At 37.9% G+C, this 21,420-nt stretch overlaps 1 protein-coding gene across 1 annotated transcript in view; it reads left to right on the plus strand.

Annotated features, from left to right (window-relative positions):
• Window positions 1–21,420, plus strand: part of IL1RAPL1 (interleukin 1 receptor accessory protein like 1) — a 1,448,054-nt gene that overhangs the window by 1,411,149 nt on the left and 15,485 nt on the right. The window contains exon 9 of the mRNA XM_027533998.1: window positions 11,058–11,201. Within this exon, the coding sequence (XP_027389799.1) occupies window positions 11,058–11,201 (144 nt within the window). The remainder of the gene's footprint in view (window positions 1–11,057; window positions 11,202–21,420) is intronic.

Below are 21,420 nucleotides of genomic sequence, written 5' to 3' on the forward strand. Positions count from 1 at the left end.
CTAAAATTGGATTATGTTTTAATCTACTTTTTCAAGGAATATTTGTAAACTGTTGCCAAAAAATGATTATTTTGTATACAGAAAAAAGCTCCATGGTAGAGTTAAATAATTCCTGCTTGACTTGCCTTCCTGAATCAAGCATCTATAAATAATGATTGGGTAGATAGGTGAATGAAAAATTAATTAGGATAAAGAGTTTACCATGAGGACCCTCGGCAAAACACAGATTATAAACCACCGTGGACAACTCTATTCCAAAAGTGTCCAGAGTAAAAGACAAAATATAAGCTTTTCTGAAGTATTAGCATTTAAAGCTATAGGTCACTTGCCTCTGTTACGTTCGCTCGACATCTAACACATTAGAAAGAGATTCATTAAACAATTGTAACTGGAGTAGTAATAGTGGTTATCCCAGGGTGGTCTGATTCCATGTGACCTTTAATTTCTTTTTCTTATTGTTATATGATTTTCAAAATTTTTACAATAAGCGCATTTTATAGTCAGGAAACAAGGAGAGAAAAAAATCTATTGCTACAGTCTGGAGTATTCAAAATGCTTATAGGAAACCTACCATTAATCTGTTTTCTATAATATCAAATTATTTCCACATTTTGGAAGTATATTAAAGTCTGTTTCCTTGAATGTACTCTTGCTTCTCCTTTGTATCTGTCTATATTAGAAAACTTTGCATACTGGGGGACACCTTGACTTCTGCATTTTCTCAAACCGCTGCTAATTTTCATACACCAAAAACCAGTACATAGAGTGAGACAATAAGATAAGGCCTTAGTCCGTGTGAGGCAGGGCAGTGTTATTGCTGTTTTGGTAAAAGAGAATTCATTATGGAAAATGGGCTCTTCATATATCCAGACAACACAGGCCAGTAAAAGATATAAGAAACCCACCTTATTCTCAACTTTGTCGTTGCTTAAGGACTCTTAGGAGGAATCAAGGAATGGTAGGTCCTGCTATTGGTAGTTCCCAAGGCATGTCTATTTCTTCATAGAGTGTTGATGGAAGGAAAAAAAATACTTAAATGTTGATAAATTCTTGATTAGTATCTATTTTCAAAATGAGAAAGGGAAAGCAAACTTACCACTATTTTCTTCAGCATTTTTATGTTTTCAGAAATCAGAGTAGTCAAAAAAGATTCAACAGGGATAAGAAATGGATTTTTCTGTTACTTCCATTGAGGGAAATGACCCAGCATGTGGTTTGATTATTATTTTTACCTTAATAGTCTCTAGCTCTGTTGAATCACCAAGATTTTGAATGAAACTTGTCTTGTGAGAGAGATAGCTTTTGCCAAACACTTTTTATTGTAATGCTCTCAATAATTAAGAAATATGTTAAAAATCCTAAGAAAGAAATCCTAAAGGGAAAAAGTTGTAATAACAACATAGAATTCTGAAGTTTATCAAAACATCCCATTTTGTCTATTGCAGTGCAATTCGTTTCTACATGTGTAATATATTTTATAAATCTATTCTTAACAACTCAATATACTGAATATACTGCAAATCATCATACAGGTTTTTTTTTAAGAAGTGTTCAGTGTTTCTGTCAAAAACATGGTTCCTTCTATTGGTTATCTAAGCAGTCCAGATGTTCTGGGTTCTTTGGCCAGAAGCAATCCCAGTGGAAGACCAAATTCTTCTAAATGTGACAATATATCCTCTGGTGGAGGGTTGCGTCCAGGATAAACACTGCAGCCCTTAACACAAAGGAGTTAAATGGCAACGCCACCTTCACTCTGACAGTTTTCTCTCCAGAGATGTTTTGTAACACTCCATCTGTGACTGTCTATTTGTATGACATGTTGAAAGGAAATGCATAGTAGAGATAAAGTAAATACTTTTTCTTCTCAGAGATTTTCTTTTAGGCATCAGTGAAGTTTGACACCTTGATGTACAATGGCTGTGTCTTTTCTAAGCTGGTCACCTGAGGCCCATTTTGTTGTTCAATATAGTTCTTTTGTCTGGTTTCTCCCCATCACGCTAAGTCCTACACAATCTAAAGTGAAGGGGGCCCCATCGAATATTTGGTATGTTTCTGTGTGTGCAAATACACGGTAGTCTGTGCACAGCCCACCTTATGGTCTCTGGATTTTGACCTGTTGCAAACAGTGCTTTTAGAATCCAAAGGGGAAATGTTTTCAGCGATAAAGCTCTGTCTGTTAGTAAGACCACATGGTACATTTTGAAAATATATGTCAATTTTCCACTGGGGAGAATCTTTGCCCTATTTTCTCTGACCTAATTTTAAGAAACCTGACTTAATTGACACCATGAATCCTTCAAACAAATATTTATTTTCAAGGTACATGCTAGTTGCTTGGAAAAGGAAAAAAAAAAAAAAGATAAACGATATATACCAGCTGAGAAATCAGAGCATAAATTTGCTTACCATCACTCATCATACCATATACTTGCTTTCCCTGTTCTTCACACTCAACCTTGCCAAATTCGTTTGCAGCCTCTGTCCAGCAGTGTGCCATACAGCATCTGATCTCTGTCTCTAAAATCCCCCAACAGAAACACAACACGCATACACAAAGCACCCTGAGTGAGATGCTCATCTGGTCCTTGATTATTATTCTTACAGTAGAGCATTTCTTACCCCTATATAAAAGGCCTAGCAGAGTGACACTTAGGTGCACAATAAAGACTAGCTTTTTAATTTTTTTAATATTTTTTTTTTAAATATTTCCTTGCATGCCTGACTTTGCAACTACACATCAGTTCCTTCAAGGCAAGGAGTATATTCCATCCATCATTTGATCACTAGAACTCAACACACTATACCTAGTACATTTAAAGCACTTAAAGAACAAAAAGAAAGTGAATGAAGGAGTGAGTGAAAAGACAAAAATGAGTAATAAATAATATAATAATATCAAAGATGTAAAACAATACAAGATTGATTCCTAAATGCCAAGTGAAAACAAACTCTCCTAGTTCCTTAATTCTACAAAGACTATGTATGTTATCATCGGGTTTATAGATGGAAGAATCGTTTTAAATCTGTACTATGAAGTTAACCATTTTTTTTATAAAATGAAGTTTTATCAAGTTAATAGACTGTGTATTAATAATTATACATCAGTTGCTTGAACCTCATGACACCATTGTCTGGAAAAATGGCTCACAGAGATATTATTCTAATTTTAGAGTGGAATACAAAAAAAGCATAACTTTTCATTAGAAAATTGTACTTTTTCTTAGTCATTCAGTCATCCACTTATTCAACAAATATTCACTGAGTTTCTTCTATGTGCCAGGTAGATTTCAAGGCACTTGAGATAGTATCAGTAAAAAAAAAATATGGACAAAATAGACAAAGAAAACCTTTCCCTGATGGAATTTAAATTCCAATGGGAGGAGATAGACAATAGATAATAAATATAGTAATTAGAAAATTAAATATTATATCCTATAATGATAAATGCTATAGTGAAAATCTTTTAGTTTGAAAAAGAAACCTGCAGACATTCCAGAAGAGATGTAAGAATAATACAATAAACTTATAATACAATAATAATACAAAATACAATAATACAATAAACAATATAGCCTCTTCAACTAGATTCACCTATTATTAACATGTTGCCACACTTGCCTTATATCTCTTCATCTAGACAGGTTAGATAAGATAAATCTACAGAATGTATATAAACACATATTTCTGAATCACATGAGAGTAAATTGCAGACACCATGACTAAATTATTCAATGTGAATCTTCTAAAAACAAGGAAATTTTCTTACAACATCAGAGTATATTTATCAAATCTAGGAAAATTGAAAATTGATAGACTGCTATTATCTAATATATAGTCTATATTCACATTTCAAAGGGTATTCCCATAATATTCTTGTACCACCTTTTCCATCCAGAATTATGCAGCTCATTTAGTTGTCAAGTCTTTTTAGTCTCTTTTAATCTGGGATTGTTCCTCAACTTTTATTTGCCTTTTATGCCTTTGACTTTTTCAAAGAATAGAAACCAGATGTTATTTTTTATACCGTGTCCCTCAGTTTGAGTTTGTAATTTCCTCCTTGGGCAGATATTTTCTTACATGTGGCTGGAATACTGCATAAATGTTGTTATGCCTTCTTAATGCATTACGTCAGGAGGTACACGGTGTCATGTCCCATTAGTGGTGATGCTCATTTGGGTCACTTCCTTAAGATGGTGTCTGTTTCTCCCTTAATCATTAGTAAATAATCAGTAAGGAGGTGCTTTAAGATAGTATGAATGTTCTGCCTCATCAGTCTTTTATCCATTAACTTTAGGCTCTGTTGATAATTCTTTCCTGAGTCATTTATTATTAGGATGGTAGAAAGTGGTGATTTCCAGCTCTATTATTCCTTCTATATTTGCCAATTGGCATTCTGCTGTAAAGGAGAGCATTCCTTTTTATTAATTTGCTTATAATTAATATAAACTCATGGATTCATGTTTTACTTGATTTCTGTCATTACTCATTGTAAACTGTCTTTTAATACATACCATTTATGAACATTCCCCTACTTCACAGAAAAAAAAAAATACAAAATGAAACTTAGCACCCTTCCTGTCTGGTTGGAGAAAGAAAAAGGACTTTCTGAGGGTAACTATATAAAAAACAATGCATTTCTTCTGTCTAGTCTTTCATTTAATTCTTCATTTTAATAGTTTATGAATGTATAACATTTCCAATCCAAGGGCTTGTGGGAGCTTAGTCTAACTAGGCCTTAATCATGGGTCTCCGCCAAGACCCTATTTGTATTCTCAATTGACACTAAAATTTACTTTGATACTTTGGCTGAAAACCTCTTTCCAAAATGGCAAAATACACTACTTTGAAGGTCATCTTTTGCCCAAATGTTTGGCTGCACAGATCAAGTTGTTAAATTCAGAGACCATTTTCATTCAGTATTATTACTATTACTATTATTATATCTATTCTTCTTTCTTCCAAAAAGCACTTTTTCAAGAGCTAAACTACTCTTTACATACCAGTTTATACCTTCTGAAAACATTTTCTTGCTATTATGTGAATAGCAATTCAGTTTCTTAATGTGTCATCAAAAAAAATTATAACTGCTTCTAAATTGCATTGATGTATTATAGAATTGAGTTGAATATCTTTGTAGGCTGAGTATAATTATCCTCCTGCCAGGAACAAATAAGTTATACTGCTCCAGAGAAATAAATATGCATATGAATTTATGTGGATGGATAAATCCTTATAAAGTTTAGCTCTTTATAACACAATGAGAGAAAAAGAAATGTACTTGGTGAGGCTAATGAATAAACTAAGATCATTATATCGTCTATCAGACATTTCCCCCACGAACTTACATTTTACTGCATATAAATCAGGGCAGAACATTTGAAAGGACTTTATATAGTGAACTATATAAGTCACCTAAAATCTTCAGCTATACTTTAAACAAGATGATATGTATAAATAGAGAGAAGAAAATGGATACTCCAAGGGAAGAGTTCAAAATTATAAACTGTGATTTAACTCTGTTAACATCCTTACCTCTTCAAAGATACCTAGCAGAAAAAATTTGCAAAAATAACACCAGGTACAGGCCAATAAAAAAAAAAAAAAATAGGATTCCAGACTACACTAGGTAATTGCAGCAAGATTAGTGTAAACCAAATGCATTTATTATTTGCAATGTAATCCAATATACTAGCGGATGGCATGCGCTTTATTTTAATTAGCTGTTTCTTTTAAAGGTTTGCTTGGTCCAACTGTCTTGATAAGAAAAAATTGTAGTCATTGCTCAAAATGCTTGTAGCAAATCTAGTTTTAAATTGAAGCAATTTATTCTGAAAGCAGTCTACTACTGCAGCAATAATCAATGTGTTTTCCCTTAGCCCATACTTGAGCTTTCCATGGACTATTGTTAATTGCCTGTAACTAAATGACTGCTGGTGCCCTTAAACGTAACTCTTTGGCACTTGTTCATTTGTTGTGTTTAACCAAATGCCTGTTTCCCTTAGGTTTTGCCTAGCGATTTTGCTTTACAATTTACCGTATTCCATCTCAGTCCCTTAAAGGGGGCAGAGTCTATCATTTTAACAACATAACACAGAGGCTAAACAGAGTTTTAAAGGTTTGCATTTTCTTTTTCCATCCTCTAATGTTGAATTGTGCTGAAATGGAATCTTTTTATTTTTTAAATGCTGCCACTCTAGGCAGCTTGAACTTGAGCTGAAAAGTAGATCCCATTTCAAAAGGAAATGACATTTGCTAGGGCAACACCATTCACATTGTAATGTAAAGATAAAATACAGCAGTGGGTTCCCATCATTTCTTTTAACTGTAACAGAATTTAACCCCTAGTAATTTTGTCCTCACCTAATGTGTAAGCAATATTGGCTGGCACTCATATTAATGAATATGTCCAGCTTAGAGCAAAAAAAGAATGTGGAACTGAATCTAATATATCATTTTCTTTGGGAAAATTTACACGTGCTATGTAAACCAACATAAAAAACCTAAATGGAAAATTTTTTAAGCTGCATACATTTATACTACCTAAGCCATGTTTATTAGTCTTGCATAAAAATAATGTAGTCATTGAGGTAGCAGGCATTAAACTGGGGAAAGACATTTCTTTTCCAACTTGCAAGTTTGTTATAAGACACTGTGCTTCTCCGTGTAGTACTATAGTTTCTGAGGAAAATCTGAGATACTGTCATGATCTCAAGATAACTTGTTGTTATTCAGACACTAAGTTGTGTCCAACTCTTTGCAACCCCATGGACTGCAGCACACCAGGCTTCCCTGTCCTTCACTATCTCCTGGAGTTTGCTCAAATTCCTATCCATTGAGTCAGTGATGCTATCTAACCATCTCTCTGTCATCCTCTTCTCTTGCCCTCAGTCTTTCCCAGCATGAGGGTCTTTTCCAATGAGTCAGCTCTTTGCATCAGTTAGATAAAGTATTGGAGCTTCAGCTTCAGCATCAGTCCTTCCAATGAATATTCAGGGTTGATCTCCTTTAGGATTGACTGGTTTGATTCAAGATAAGTTAGCTTTTTGCAAACACTGTTTCTTGGACTAATTTTTGGTATCCTTATTATTAAGTAAATGATTGCCATATGGCTCAGAAGATTTTTCTTGCTTTGTTGCTCATACTCTAGGCATATACAACTTTTCATGTTTGTACCTTAAAGGAGGGATTCATGAGACACAAGAGCATTTCTGTAATTGCTAAGCCTCACCTACCCTGCTCTCTTTTTCTCATTATATTTTAGACAGTATTATTGGTTAGCCTAGTAAGCAGCGTATTTAGTTAGTATATGCAATTTTTGAGGGACTCATGACATCTACCAGTGGGAATAATTCAGATTTGGGCAACTACTTCCCTAAAAATAAGAAGAGCTTACTTTCTTAACATTTTTCTCTTACACGTACTTAATTTTTAGGAGTTATAAAAAATGTGTGTAGAGACCACTGTTATAAATACTATCTGAGGGAAAAGAATTCTGCTTATTGAATTAATAAAATTACATTTCAGGCATAGTTTTTGATTGTTACATAAGCTATTCAGCGAGATATGAGTATGTAAGGCATGGTTCCAGAATCAAAGGATATGCTTAAGGGCACCATGGAAGAACCATTCCCTGCCTGGGCACTTGTCTACAGCAAAGCAGCTGTCTTGACTCCCTTCTTTCCTTAAAGCTTCTTCACCCATATCCCTTGGATTAGAACTTATAATGACTCTTTTTAAAAATATCAATATTTTAAAGAGTTGAAGTGCAATTAACCTAAGGTAAAACATAAAAATTTTAAGTGTCTAGCTCAGTGAGTTTTGACAAATGTATATACTTGTATTTATACCTGAAAAAGATAGAGTTTTTGTTTTTTGTTTTTAACCCCATAATGTTCCCTCTTTCCCCTTTCCAATAAATCTTCCTGTCACTCATCCACAAAGCATCCATTTTGTGATCTTTATCACTAAGGTTTAATTTGGCCTGCTCCTGGACTTTATTTAAATATATATACTGAAGGTATTTCTTTGTGTCTGGCGTTCTTCAGCTAACATCATTTTGTGAAATTCACAAAGGCTGCATGTTATCAGCAGTGTATTCTTTGTACTGCTGAGTGTATTGTATCCTATTGACACACAATAGTTTGTTCATTATACCCTGTTAATGAGCATTTGGGTTGCTTCCAGTTGTGATTACTATGAATAAGACTACTCTGAACATCCTGTACAAGTCTTCTTGTAGACATTGGCTTATTTTTCCTTTGAGTAAGCACTCTTGCCTGGAAAATCCCATGGACTGAGGAGCCTGGTGGGCCGCAGTCCATGGGGTCGCTAAGAGTCAGACAAGACTCAGCGACTTCACTTTCACTTTCATGCATTGGAGAAGGAAATGGCAACCCACTCCAGTGTTCTTGCCTGGAGAATCCCAGGGACGGGGGAGTCTCGTGGGCTGCCGTCTATGGGGTCGCACAGAGTCAGACACGACTGAAGCGACTTAGCAGTAGCAGCAGCAAGAACTTAGGAGTAGATCATATTTAGGGTAGATTCATATTTAACTTTATTAGCAACTACTCAAACTTTTCTAATATAGTAGTATCATTGGGCATTTCCAGTAACAGTGCTTGGGAGTAGAGGCTACACATTCTCCATTATTTTTTTTAATTTCTTTTCTCACACAAGTTTTAGAGTGATGAATTCCAAGTATGAAATGCGTTATATTAGAAAAAAGAAGCAATATGAAAAGAAGCCATAGCCCAAATGCTTATCTCTCCCATTATATCCAGTATAATTGAAATCAGATTTTCTGGTATGTAAATTAGCCTATGGGCCTAAGTTAGAGTTTTATGCAGGTGTCTATGTGTGGTGGAGTTTAACTGATATCCTGAGAAAACAAGACCCAAAGTACCACACAGAATTATATACACACTAATCCTTTCTGTTCACATAGTAGTAGGAAAATAGTATACTGAAGCATGTTTTGTATTTCATTCCTGGTACTTTTGTAGACTATCTTGCATAGTCCCTCACAAGATTCAGCAGATAAAGCTGTCTGATATTTATAAATACAAACTATATAAATTTCCTTGAGATACTTCTTAGTAATTCACACTTCATGTTAACTTAGACTCTTAAAGGTTTAATAACTCACTTTATTTTTTCTTTCTTAAATTCATAAATTCCAATCACTTTTTGTAAGTTTTTCTTCTGCGTCCTATTTAATTTTAATAAGAGCAGAAAGCTACACTTGATTAAACACTAGTTATATGTATCTTTTTATTCAACTGTTGAATTAGAAATTAATAACTAGATAAGAAGAAATATGGCTGAGGTTTTGTTTTTTTTTTCCTGTAATCGTCACAGATAAGTGACATCACATGCAAACATACACACAAATAAAAAAATGTCCTTGTGAGAAAATTATGGCCATACTTTTCAGATTATTTATCACTGATACTGCATTGCACCCATGATGATTTCACCCCATTAGTAAGATTTCAAGAGTGATCTTGGAAGCCAAGAGTAGTTGTCACTGCAAAACCATAGATTCTTTTAAAATTCTCAATCTAAGACTACATTGACTATTACAGAGTTAGATAACCCTTTGGTGAATTGTAAATTACAGAATTGAAAATACCATTACTTTAGGGCCGTAATTTCAGGAATAGTTATCTTTAGTGGTAATTAAGGAAACTAGTACTTTTCAAGGTAGCTGTCAACTGCAAGGAACAATAACAACCCATCAGTAATATTTGGACTATGATGATAAAGGTCACAATACATACACAGGCAGTTTAACTAGCATTTCACTAAAGTGGACTTCAAAATCTGTGCATTGTGGCCTAATGTTTAAATACCAGTATCATTGAATTTGTTACATTGTGCATGAGCTCTGAAGGAGAAAAAAGAAGTGAATGTTTTATCTCTAAAATTGTCTGATCATTTTTTATGTTGTATAGACATTCTATAGGAATAGGAGAACTTGTATACAGAGGCAAGAAAATTACTTGTAATCAGTGGCAAGAAAGTTACTCTTTTGGATAGAATGTAGTAACATACCAAGTCAAAGGGGAAAGAAAGGATAAGAAAAAAATATTTAGCTCTGTTGCTGCTGTTTAGTCGCTAAGTCGTGACTGACTCTTTTGTGACCCCATGGACTGTAGCCCACCAGGTTCCTCTGTCCATGGGATTTCCCAGGCAAGAACACTGGAGTGGGTTGCCATTTCCTTCTCCAGTGAATCTTCCTGACCCTGGGACCAAACCAGCATCTCCTGCACTGGGCAGGCCAATTATTTACAACTGAACCACCTGGGAAGCCCATTTAAGAGCTTAGTGAAAGGAAAATATGACCATATAGTCCAGTGTGACATCCACTAGGGAGCCTAGTTCTTAATCCCAAGTTAGCACTCAGCCTCCAAGACTGCGGTCAGCCATATTGGCACCACTCTGTTGAGAAAGACAAGTATTAGTGCTTCTGGCAGAAGCCAGCAGACAGTATTCATTAGATGGTCCACTCAAACTATGCGACACTCCACACTGCCCTTCAGGAACTGTGCTGTTCACCCCTCATTTTTCCTCAGCCCCAACCTCCAGGTGACAGCTGAAGTGGGAAAGATTAAGATTCAGATTGGGTAAGTTCAGAAACCATCCTGGCTTAAAAGCTTCGTCTCCAGAGGAACCAGTATTTCTTTTATCAACTCCAGCATACCTTGCAGGATTCCCACAAGAATAGGTTTATGTGTAAGAGTCACTTTCACTCTAGCAAGCCCCAAATTATAGTTTCCAATCAGGTATTTACAAATCAGCCCAAATGCAATCTACCAATGTAGGTTCATTCTTACCATAAGCAATGTTGCTTAGCAACACAGTAACACATACCACCTTATCAGGTTACCAAGGAAACAGCTAGAAAGTTATCAAGAGGTCACATTCTACTGCAGAAAGGAAAGGGGTTGTGTCAATCCATTACCCACATCTGATCTCATCCACAAAAGTGTGAAATCAAGTTGAATTTATGATTTTGTATGTGAATATAATTCCCTCTGGTAATTTTTTTTTTCTAGAGCTGATGTATACAGTTGAACTTGCTGGAGGGCTTGGTGCTATCCTTCTGCTGCTTGTTTGTTTGGTGACCATCTACAAATGTTACAAGATAGAAATCATGCTCTTCTACAGGAATCATTTTGGGGCTGAGGAGCTAGATGGAGGTAAGCTGAGTCCCTTCTTGTAATGTTCTTTCTATTCATATTTGTTTCCTGCTTTTGTTTTGTTGAAGGAAAGAAAAGTTACCTGAATAACCATTTGCAGCATCTCTTAGAGTCTTTCAATGTTCAGTTTGTAAATTCATCTTTTATATGGAACGCTATGTGTGATGCTTTGGAGCCAATAGGTATTATCCTCTGAAAATTGGAAAGCAACACCTACCGTTTTTAGAATGGTATTCCAAAGAGCACTTCTGAATTACAAACACTGACTACAGTGTTATCAGATTGTTCATTTCTCTCACCTTGTCATCAGTACTGAAAGTCCAGCTTTACTCCTGTATAGGGAAGGAGTGTCTCTTTTAATCATGCTCCATAGCTCAGTGGTTTGAAGTGAATCTTAATTTGTCTCTTGTTTAGCCTGATCAGTTATAATAAACAGTACTGAGTATTTTAAAATTCATCCAGCAGTCTTTCAACCCTGTTTATTTAGCTTTATTTGGACAGGCTAATTTTTATTCCAAGTGGGGACCCACAGAGAGGGAAGTGCACAAACACGTTGTTTTCATAATAATAAATCTAATACTTGTTCTCCAACTGGGTAAGTAAATATTGTTTTCATAGAATCATTATTATTATTTGCCTCTGGTCAGTCATAAATATGTTTACAATCTAAGAAGAATTTGGAGCCGTTAAAATTGAGCTCCATAAACTGCCCATTAGTGGACTAAAGTTTTGTGTTTTTTTTTCCTTTTTTGGTCATTTGAAAGTGATTCATATATAACATTAATTTGCAACATAGGAAGCATATGTGAAGTGACAATAAACAGTACATACGATCAGGATTTCTTGATCATTTTCATAATCTCTTTTTATTGACTATCCATTTTTCACTTACCATTACAAAGGAAAATGAAACAATTGCCCGTGTTACCACATTTCCACAGGCCTCTGGAATAAGTCACAGGTAGAGTGTAGGCTGTCAGACTTGTGAAGAGGAGCAATTTATTCAGCATCCCTAACACTCCTCTCGGAGAAGGCAGTGGCACCCCATTCCAGTACTCCTGCCTGGAAAATCCCATGGACGGAGGAGCCTGGCAGGCTGCAGTCCATGGGGTCGCTAAGAGTCAGACACGACTGAGTGACTTCACTTTCACTTTTCACTTTCATGTATTGGAGAAGGAAATGGCAATCCACTCCAGTGTTCTTGCCTGGAGAATCCCAGGGACGGGGGAGCCTGGTGGGCTGCCGTCTATGGGGTCGCACAGGGTCGGACACGACTGAAGCGACTTAGCAGCAGCAGCAGCAACACTCCTCTCTGTAGCCTTCTCCCCTTTCCATTACAGTGAAGTCTGTGCTACAGCAAGACTGCTTTTTTCTCATTTTAAAGTACTGATTAGCCTATTTATTCTTTGTTTCTAATTTTCTTGTCCATTCATACAGATTATTAAGTTTTTTGCTACTGCTTCAAAGAGATATGAGAAAATTGCCAATGTCAGAGTACTTGTTGAATGAGAATCAAGCTGAGTACTAGGCCTTCTTAAAGTCATTTTTGGTAAACCTCAGAAAAACTCAGGTCAATAGTATAATCTCTCTTTTACTGATAAAGCAACTGAGGCTCCCAGAGTTAAATAACTTACTAAAGAAGATACCACTAATATTATTGTAAGTGGCCAAGATGGGATTTGAATATAGTTCTATTTTCAAAGCATTTATTTGATTGAACACTGAGCCCTTGTTATTTTTAGCCTTTTAAAAATTTGATATGTTCAGCATAACTTCAAGACCTGCTGTTATTTGCACAATTAACACAGTAGAAGTTATTTGAAAAGATATTACCTAAACAAGTCTCATTTTATCTATTAACCTTATTTTGGACATAGTTTTTGTTCTGAATGATATGAAGGATTTCACACAAATGATAAATTCCCGGTATAATTTTTTGTCACATTCTGAATGGTAGAAAATTCTAAAGTTTCAGTTCAGTGCAGTATCTCAGTCATGTCCGCCTCTTTGTGAGCTCATGGTCTACGACATGCCAGGCTTCCCTGTCCATCACCAACTTCCAGAGCTTACTGAAACTCATGTCCATAAAGTCCATGATACCATTCAAACTACTCATCCTCTGTCATCCCCTTCTCCTCCCACATTCAATCTTTCCCACCATCAGGGTCTTTTCAAATGAGTCAGTTCTTCACATCAGTTGGCCACAGAATTGGAGTTTCAGCTTAAACATCAGTCCTTCCAATGAATATTCAGGACTAATTTCCTTTAGGATGGACTGGATGAATCTCCTTGCTGCCCAAGGGACTCTCAAGAGTCTTCTCCAACACCACAGTTCAAAAGCATCAATTCCTTGGCGCTCAGGTTTCTTTACAGTCCAACTCTCACATCCATACATAACTACTGGAAAAACCATAGCTTTCACTAGACAGATCTTTGTTGGAAAAGTAATGTCTCTTCTTTTTAATATACTGTCTAGGTTGGTCATAGCTTTTCTTCCAATGAGCAAGCATAATTTAATTTCATGGCTGCAGTCACCATCTGCAGTGATTTTGGAGCCCAAAAAAATAGTCTCTCACTGTTTCCATTGTTCTCCATCTATTTGCCATGAAGTGATGGGACCGGATGCCATGATCTTTGTTTTTCTGAATGTTGAGCTTTAAGCCAACTTTTTCACTCTCCTCTTTCACTTTCATCAAGAGGCTCTTTAGTTCTTCTTCACTTTCTGCCATAAGGATGATGTCACTGGCGCTTCTGAGGTTATTGATATTTCTCCCAGAAATCTTGATTCCAGCTTGTGCTTGATCCTGCCCAGTGTTTCTCATGATGTACTCTGCATATAAGTTAAATAAGCAGGGTGACAATATACAGCCTTGATGTACTCCTTTCCCAATTTGGAACCAGTCTTTTGTTCCATGTCCAGTGCTAGCTGTTGCTTCTTGACCTGCATACAGGTTTCTCAGGAGGCAGGTAAGGTGGTCTGGTATTCCCATCTCTTTCAGAATTTTCCATAGTTTGTTGTGATCCACACAGTCAAAGGCTTTGGCATAGTCAATAAAACAGAAGTAGATGTTTTTATTGGAACTCTCTTGCTTTTTCAATGATCCAGCAGATGTTGGCAATTTGATCTCTGGTTCCTCTGCCTTTTCTAAATCCAGTTTGCACATCCAGAAGTTCACACTTCATGTACTGTTGAAGCCTGGCTTGGAGCATTTTGAGCATTACTTTGCTAGCATGTGAGATGAGTGCAATTGTGTGGTAGTTTGAGCATTCTTTGGCATTGCCTTTCTTTGCGATTGGAATGAAAACTGAGCTTTTCCAGTACTGTGGCTGCTGCTGAGTTTTCCAAATTTGCTGACATATTGAGGGCAGCACTTTCACAGCATCATCTTTTAGGATTTGAAATAGCTCAGCTGGAATTCCATCACCTCCACTAGCTTTGTTCATAGTGATGCTTCCTAAGGCCCACTTGACTTCACATTACAGGATGTCTGGCTATAGGTGAGTGATCACACCATCGTGGTTATCTGGGTCATGAAGATATTTTTTGTACAGTTCTTCTGTGCATTCTTGCCACCTCTTCTTAATATCTTCTGCTTCTGTTAGGTCCATACCAGTTCTGTCCTTTATTGTGCCCATCTTTGCATGAAATGTTCCCTTGGTATCTCTAAGTTTCTTGAAGAGCTCTCTAGTCTTTTCCATTCTATTATTTTCCTCTATTTCTTTGCACTGACCATTGAGGAAGACTTTCTTATCTCTCCTTTCTATTCTTTGAAACTCTGCATTCAAATGGGTACATTTTTCCTTTTCTCCTTTGCCTTTAGTTTCTCTTCTTTTCTCAGCTATTTGTAAGGCCTCCTCAGACAACCATTTTGCCTTTTTGCATTTGTTTTTCTTGGGGATGGTCTTAATCACTGCCTCTTGTACAAAGTCGTGAACCTCTGTCCATAGTTCCTCAGGCACTCTGTCTATGAGATCTAATCCCTTGAATCTATTTGTCACTTACACTGTATAATCGTAAGGGATTTAAGTTTAGATGTTTAGAGTTTAGATGTTACTGAACTTTAGTTGCATCTCCTTGGATTCTTCTACACATTGTTATAACTGAATAAATATCTACTATTGCACTGTTGATGGAGAAGGCAATGGCACCCCACTCCAGTACTCTTACCTGGAAAATCCCATGGATGGAGGAGCCTGGTGGGCTGCCGTCTATGGGGTTGCACAGAGTCCGACACGACTGAGCGAGTTCACTTTCACTTTTCACTTTCATGCATTGGAGAAGGAAATGGCAACCCATTCCAGTGTTCTTGCCTGGAGAATCCCAGGGACAGGGGAGCCTGGTGGGCTGCCATCTATGGGGTCGCACAGAGCTGGACACGACTGAAGTGACTTAGCAGCAGTAGGAGCAGCAGTATTACAGTGATTGTTAATAACAGATTCACTGACCATTTCTTAAGTATGTATTAAATGACAAGTGTTGTGTTGACTATTTTATTGATACTCAGAGAATCATACAACCAGAAAGACAGAATTGAAACCCCGTCTCAATCCCCAAACTTTCCTAATATCCATCACTGTATCAGACTGGGAGATGGACTGTTTGGCATCTGGACACATTCAGTCAGTTCCTTTCAAGTCTTTACAATAGGCATTATCTGACTATCAGTTTTGTATCAGAAAGATTCTATTTTTCTAAGATGAAACATATTGATGCTTTGCTCTCTTGGTTTGTTTACATCAGTCTTTGTACCCTTCTACACAACCTTACATTGTAATGTTTTCCCTAGACACGGGCCTTAGCATTTCTCTTTTAATTCTGCAGCACCACCTTTTTGGGTAATATGTACAACCCTGTCTACAGCTGCATTTGTGTACGAATGTACAAATTACTCTTAAATGTCTTTCTCCAAGTTCTCTTGTTTTATTATCGTTTTCTCATAACCTTTTGGTTTTGTTACACTATGATAGGAACCAAGGCCAGCTTTTGCATCACCCATCCCCCACACTCATTCCTTACCTTTTCCGTTTTACATCTCAATTCTCTGTATCATTCTTTACTTCATTTGCTTCACTTCCTCTCCATCTGCCATTTCCAATTAGTTATCATGATCAGCTAACACATTATTAACAAGAGACATATTAACACATCTTTTGTTACCCCAGCATTATTGACCAGAGATATATCAATATATTTTTATACAGAGTGATACAATTAACATGACTGTGCATAGTTTTTAGAGCTTTAAGTTAATCAAGGGTTCATTATACAACTTACGACTATTGTTATCATTCATATTTTGCTCTGTTCAGTTTTTATCCCAACCTTCTGTGTATTATAAATGCAAGTTTATTACCATAAAACTTTCAAAAATGCCACATCACAAAATTTTGAGTAAAGGACTTTTCAGTGAATTTTATGCAGATACTTTCTCTGATCATCTGGATGACATATATAATAGTGTCTTAGAAGATGATAGTTCTTCAGAATATAGTGAACATTCAGTTCAGTCACTCAGTCATGTCCGACTCTTTGTGACCCCATGAACCACAGCACGCCAGCCCTCCCTATCCATCACCATCTCCTGGAGTCCACCCAAACCCATGTCCATTGAGTCGGTGATGCCATCCAACCATCTCATCCTTTGTGGTCCCCTTCTCCTCCCACCTTCAATCTTTCCCAGCATCAGGGTCTTTTCAAATGAGTCAGTTCTTCACATCAGGTGGCCAAAGTATTGGAGTTTCAGCTTCAACATCAGTCCTTCCAATGAATATTCAGGATTAATTTCCTTTAGGATGGACTGGTTGGATCTCCTTGCAGTCCAAGAGACTCTCAAGAGCCTTCTCCAACACCACAGTTCAAAAGCATCAATTCTTCGGTGCTCAGCTTTCTTTATAGCCCAACTCACATCCATACATGACTACTGGAAAAACCATAGCTTTCATTAGACGGACCTTCATTGCCAAAGTAATGTCTCTTCTTTTTAATATGCTGTGTAGGTTGGTCATAACTTTTCTTCCAAGGAGCAAGTGTCTTTTAATTTCATGGCTGCAGTCACCATCTGCAGTGATTTTGGAGCCCCCAAAATAAAGTCTGTCACTGTTTCCACTGTTTCCCCATCTATTTGCCATGAAGTGATGGGAACAGATGCCATACTCTTCGTTTTCTGAATGTTGAGTTTAAAGCCAACTTTTTCACTCTCCTCTTTCACTTTCATCAAGAGGCTCTTTAGTTCTTCGCTTTCTGCCATAAGGGTGGTGTCATCTGCATATCTGAGATTATTGATACTTCTCCTGGTTATGATTATTGGTATTTCTTCCTGCCAGAGCAGAAAGCTTTCTTAGTTCAGAAAACACCTACTGTAACAGGGTAAGCCAACTAAACATGTGTAGCCTTGCCAACCCCATAGAATCTGATCATACATAGTTCCCAGTTAGAATGAGATGCTGGTCTTTAGACAAACACAGCTATTGAGAATGGGCCCAAGACAATGCAGTTCCCCATAATTCTCAGGTCCCTTTGGTAAATGAGCTAACTCTAATGGTTAGGGGTAGGAGAAGATTAATTACTACTCTACCACCTTGATTCCATAAAATATTGAAAGAAAATTTGGACAAATTCTGCTGCATATACATTTCTTAATAAACAAATATTTAACCTATCCTATCAACTTGAAGAAGTTCCAACTCTGTGTCACATGAATGTTTGTGAGAGTTCCCAAAAAAACCTTGCCCCTGAGGCACATGTGACAATCCCAGTGTCAGGATTAGGCTAACCATCTATTGATGTCTAAGAATATTCCTCATCAACTGGGAACTGCATATGATACAGAAAACTGTCATGGTATTCAATGAAAAGCAGAATATAAAAAGATTTGTATACTATGATGATCAGCTTTGAAGAGAGCTATGTGTCCATGTTGATAAGAACTGAAAGGTACTATTCAGACATGAAAACAACATTGTAGGGCATTATAATTTGAGATGTTATATCTATATTTTTTCAAAAATTTCCCTAATATTTACTGTCTTTTCTATTACATATAACTTTTAAAATTCTTTCTGAAATAAATTTGGATGTATGAGAAACCCAAAAGGAATATTCTTCATTAGGACACAGGACCATTTAGAATCAAGTCTGAAGCACTTTCCCTAAGCGGAAAGGTCTCTGGCCCCACTAGACATCTGAGGAGTGGGATGTGTCTCTAAATGATGTTAAGTTACTCATGTCTTTTTTTGTTGAAGTATAGTTGATTTACAATGTTGTGTTACTTTCAGGTGTATGGCAAAGTGATTCAGTTTTATATGGGGCTTCTCTGGTGGCGCAGAGGTTAAAGGGTCTGCCTGCAATGTGGGAGACCTGAGTTTGATCCCTGGGTCGGGAAGATCCCCTGGAGAAGGAAATGGCAACCCACTCCAGTATTCTTGCCTGGAGAATCCCATGGACAGAGGAGCTTGGTAGGCTACAGTCCACTGGTCGCAAAGAGTTGGACACAACTGAGCGAATTCACTTTCACTTTCTACTTTCATGTGTATATGTATATACACACATAAATATATTTATTCTCTTTCAGATTTTTTTTCCCATATAGGTTCTTCCAAAATATTCATTATAGTTCCCTATCAGTTCAGTTCAGTCGCTCAGTCGTGTCTGACTTGTCGCGACCCCATGAATCGCAGCACGCCAGGCTTCCCTGTCCATTACCATCTCCCGGAGTTCACTCAAACTCACGTCCATCGAGTCGGTGATGCCATCCAGCCATCTCATCCTCTGTCTGTGGGGAGCGAGCGCCGCCCGTGGCAAAGGTCATGAGGAAGGAGGCTTGACATACGCAAAGGCGGGATCAAGCCTCAGGAGTCTCCCTGGAAATTCTCGAGCAATCTACCCCAAAACCAGAGTCTGCCTACTCTCTGCTTTGTGCTCTTACCTACACCTCTGACTTTACGGGGGGCTGTCCCCCACCACCTCTTTCGGAGAAGGAGTTAACCTAGAGCTCCAGTTAATAATAATTCCTGGGTGTGACAAGAGTGTTTTAACCTACAAACTCCTCTGAAGGTTCTCTAGCCTGCCTGACAGGCTCGTCCAGCCACATGTGATTGCTCACAGCCTCCCAACCTTGAGAGGCACGAGATGCTTTAAACCCTCTAAAAACAGGTTCTTTAGAGAAGTTAGAAAACTATTAGTATAAGTATAATGGGCTAATTAGAAATTGTGTTGGTGAAGGGTTTTTCATTTGTTGAGCCAATGTTTGTTGCTAAGTCTCCATATCCCCTGCCCTTATACACATTAATGAATATATAGAATTAACCTTTGATATTAATCACGTTAGACCTTAGGCTAAGTAAATTCTTTCCTTAACTAAAACCCACTACACCCTCACCCTGTAGGAGTGTAACTTTACTTGGGTGGCGTCTGTTTTGAGACTAATCAGCCCTGGAGAAATAAGTGTCCTGACTGACTGACCGCTGTCACAAGGAGAGGGTCGTAAATTGTCAGCAGACCCCCCTGGCCAGAAGATGATGTAACACCCCTAAAGACCTCTGTATACATTTGTATGAAGCACCTGACTTTGATAAAAGTCAGGACTGCTGTCCCCACGTGACTTTTGTATAACATCGCAGTGTATAAAAACAGACTCTGGAAAATAAAGAATTGGGATCAGTTTCTCGAAATACTGGTCTCCCCATGTCGCTCTCTCTCTCACTCTGGCTGAGTCTCCATCTGGAGCGCGGAACCCACCATGCTTACTAATTATGCCTGGGCTTCTAAGATCCGACCGGGGAGGCCTCAGTGTCTCCTCTCCTTCGGGAGAACGGAAGGATGCCTGCGGCCTACGTAAGTGGTGCAAACTTCTTGTCTTGAAGTTTTATTGGTCTCCCGCGTAAACCAAGCTACTCAGCCTCTTTTCTCCACTGAATTTTCCTACTGAGCTATCCTCATTCTATTACTCTTTATATCCTTAATTAACGTTTAATTAAGCAATTGTTTCCTGATCCTCGCCGACGCCGTCCCCGCTTCGAATACCCTGGATCCACCGGGGCTGGTCCCTGTTCGGGCGCCACCTGCCGGGGTCCAGCCCCGGCTGATCCAGGGTATTCGAAGCGGGGACGGCGTCGGCGACCTATTTATTTAAATATTTTATCAAAGATAAAAAGAGTAATAGGATGAGGATAGCTCAGTAGGAAAATTCAGTGGAGAAAAGAGGCTGAGTAGCTTGGTTTACGCGGGGGACCAATAAAACTTCAAGACAAGAAGCTTGCACCACTTACGTAGGCCGCAGGCGTCCTTCCGTTCTCCCAAAGGAGAGGAGACACTGAGGCCTCCCCGGTCGGATCTTAGAAGCCCAGGCATAATTAGTAAGCATGGTGGGTTCCGCGCTCCAGATGGAGACTCAGCCAGAGTGAGAGAGAGAGCGACATGGGGAGACCAGTATTTCGAGAAACTGATCCCAATTCTTTATTTTCCAGAGTCTGTTTTTATACACTGCGATGTTATACAAAAGTCACGTGGGGACAGCAGTCCTGACTTTTATCAAAGTCAGGTGCTTCATACAAATGTATACAGAGGTCTTTAGGGGTGTTACATCATCTTCTGGCCAGGGGGGTCTGCTGACAATTTACGACCCTCTCCTTGTGACAGCGGTCAGTCAGTCAGGACACTTATTTCTCCAGGGCTGATTAGTCTCAAAACAGACGCCACCCAAGTAAAGTTACACTCCTACAGGGTGAGGGTGTAGTGGGTTTTAGTTAAGGAAAGAATTTACTTAGCCTAAGGTCTAACGTGATTAATATCAAAGGTTAATTCTATATATTCATTAATGTGTATAAGGGCAGGGGATATGGAGACTTAGCAACAAACATTGGCTCAACAAATGAAAAACCCTTCACCAACACAATTTCTAATTAGCCCATTATACTTATACTAATAGTTTTCTAACTTCTCTAAAGAACCTGTTTTTAGAGGGTTTAAAGCATCTCGTGCCTCTCAAGGTTGGGAGGCTGTGAGCAATCACATGTGGCTGGACGAGCCTGTCAGGCAGGCTAGAGAACCTTCAGAGGAGTTTGTAGGTTAAAACACTCTTGTCACACCCAGGAATTATTATTAACTGGAGCTCTAGGTTAACTCCTTCTCCGAAAGAGGTGGTGGGGGACAGCCCCCCGTAAAGTCAGAGGTGTAGGTAAGAGCACAAAGCAGAGAGTAGGCAGACTCTGGTTTTGGGGT

The sequence above is a fragment of the Bos indicus x Bos taurus genome, chromosome X (genome assembly GCF_003369695.1).
Source record: "Bos indicus x Bos taurus breed Angus x Brahman F1 hybrid chromosome X, Bos_hybrid_MaternalHap_v2.0, whole genome shotgun sequence".
Taxonomy (NCBI): Eukaryota; Metazoa; Chordata; class Mammalia; order Artiodactyla; family Bovidae; genus Bos; species Bos indicus x Bos taurus.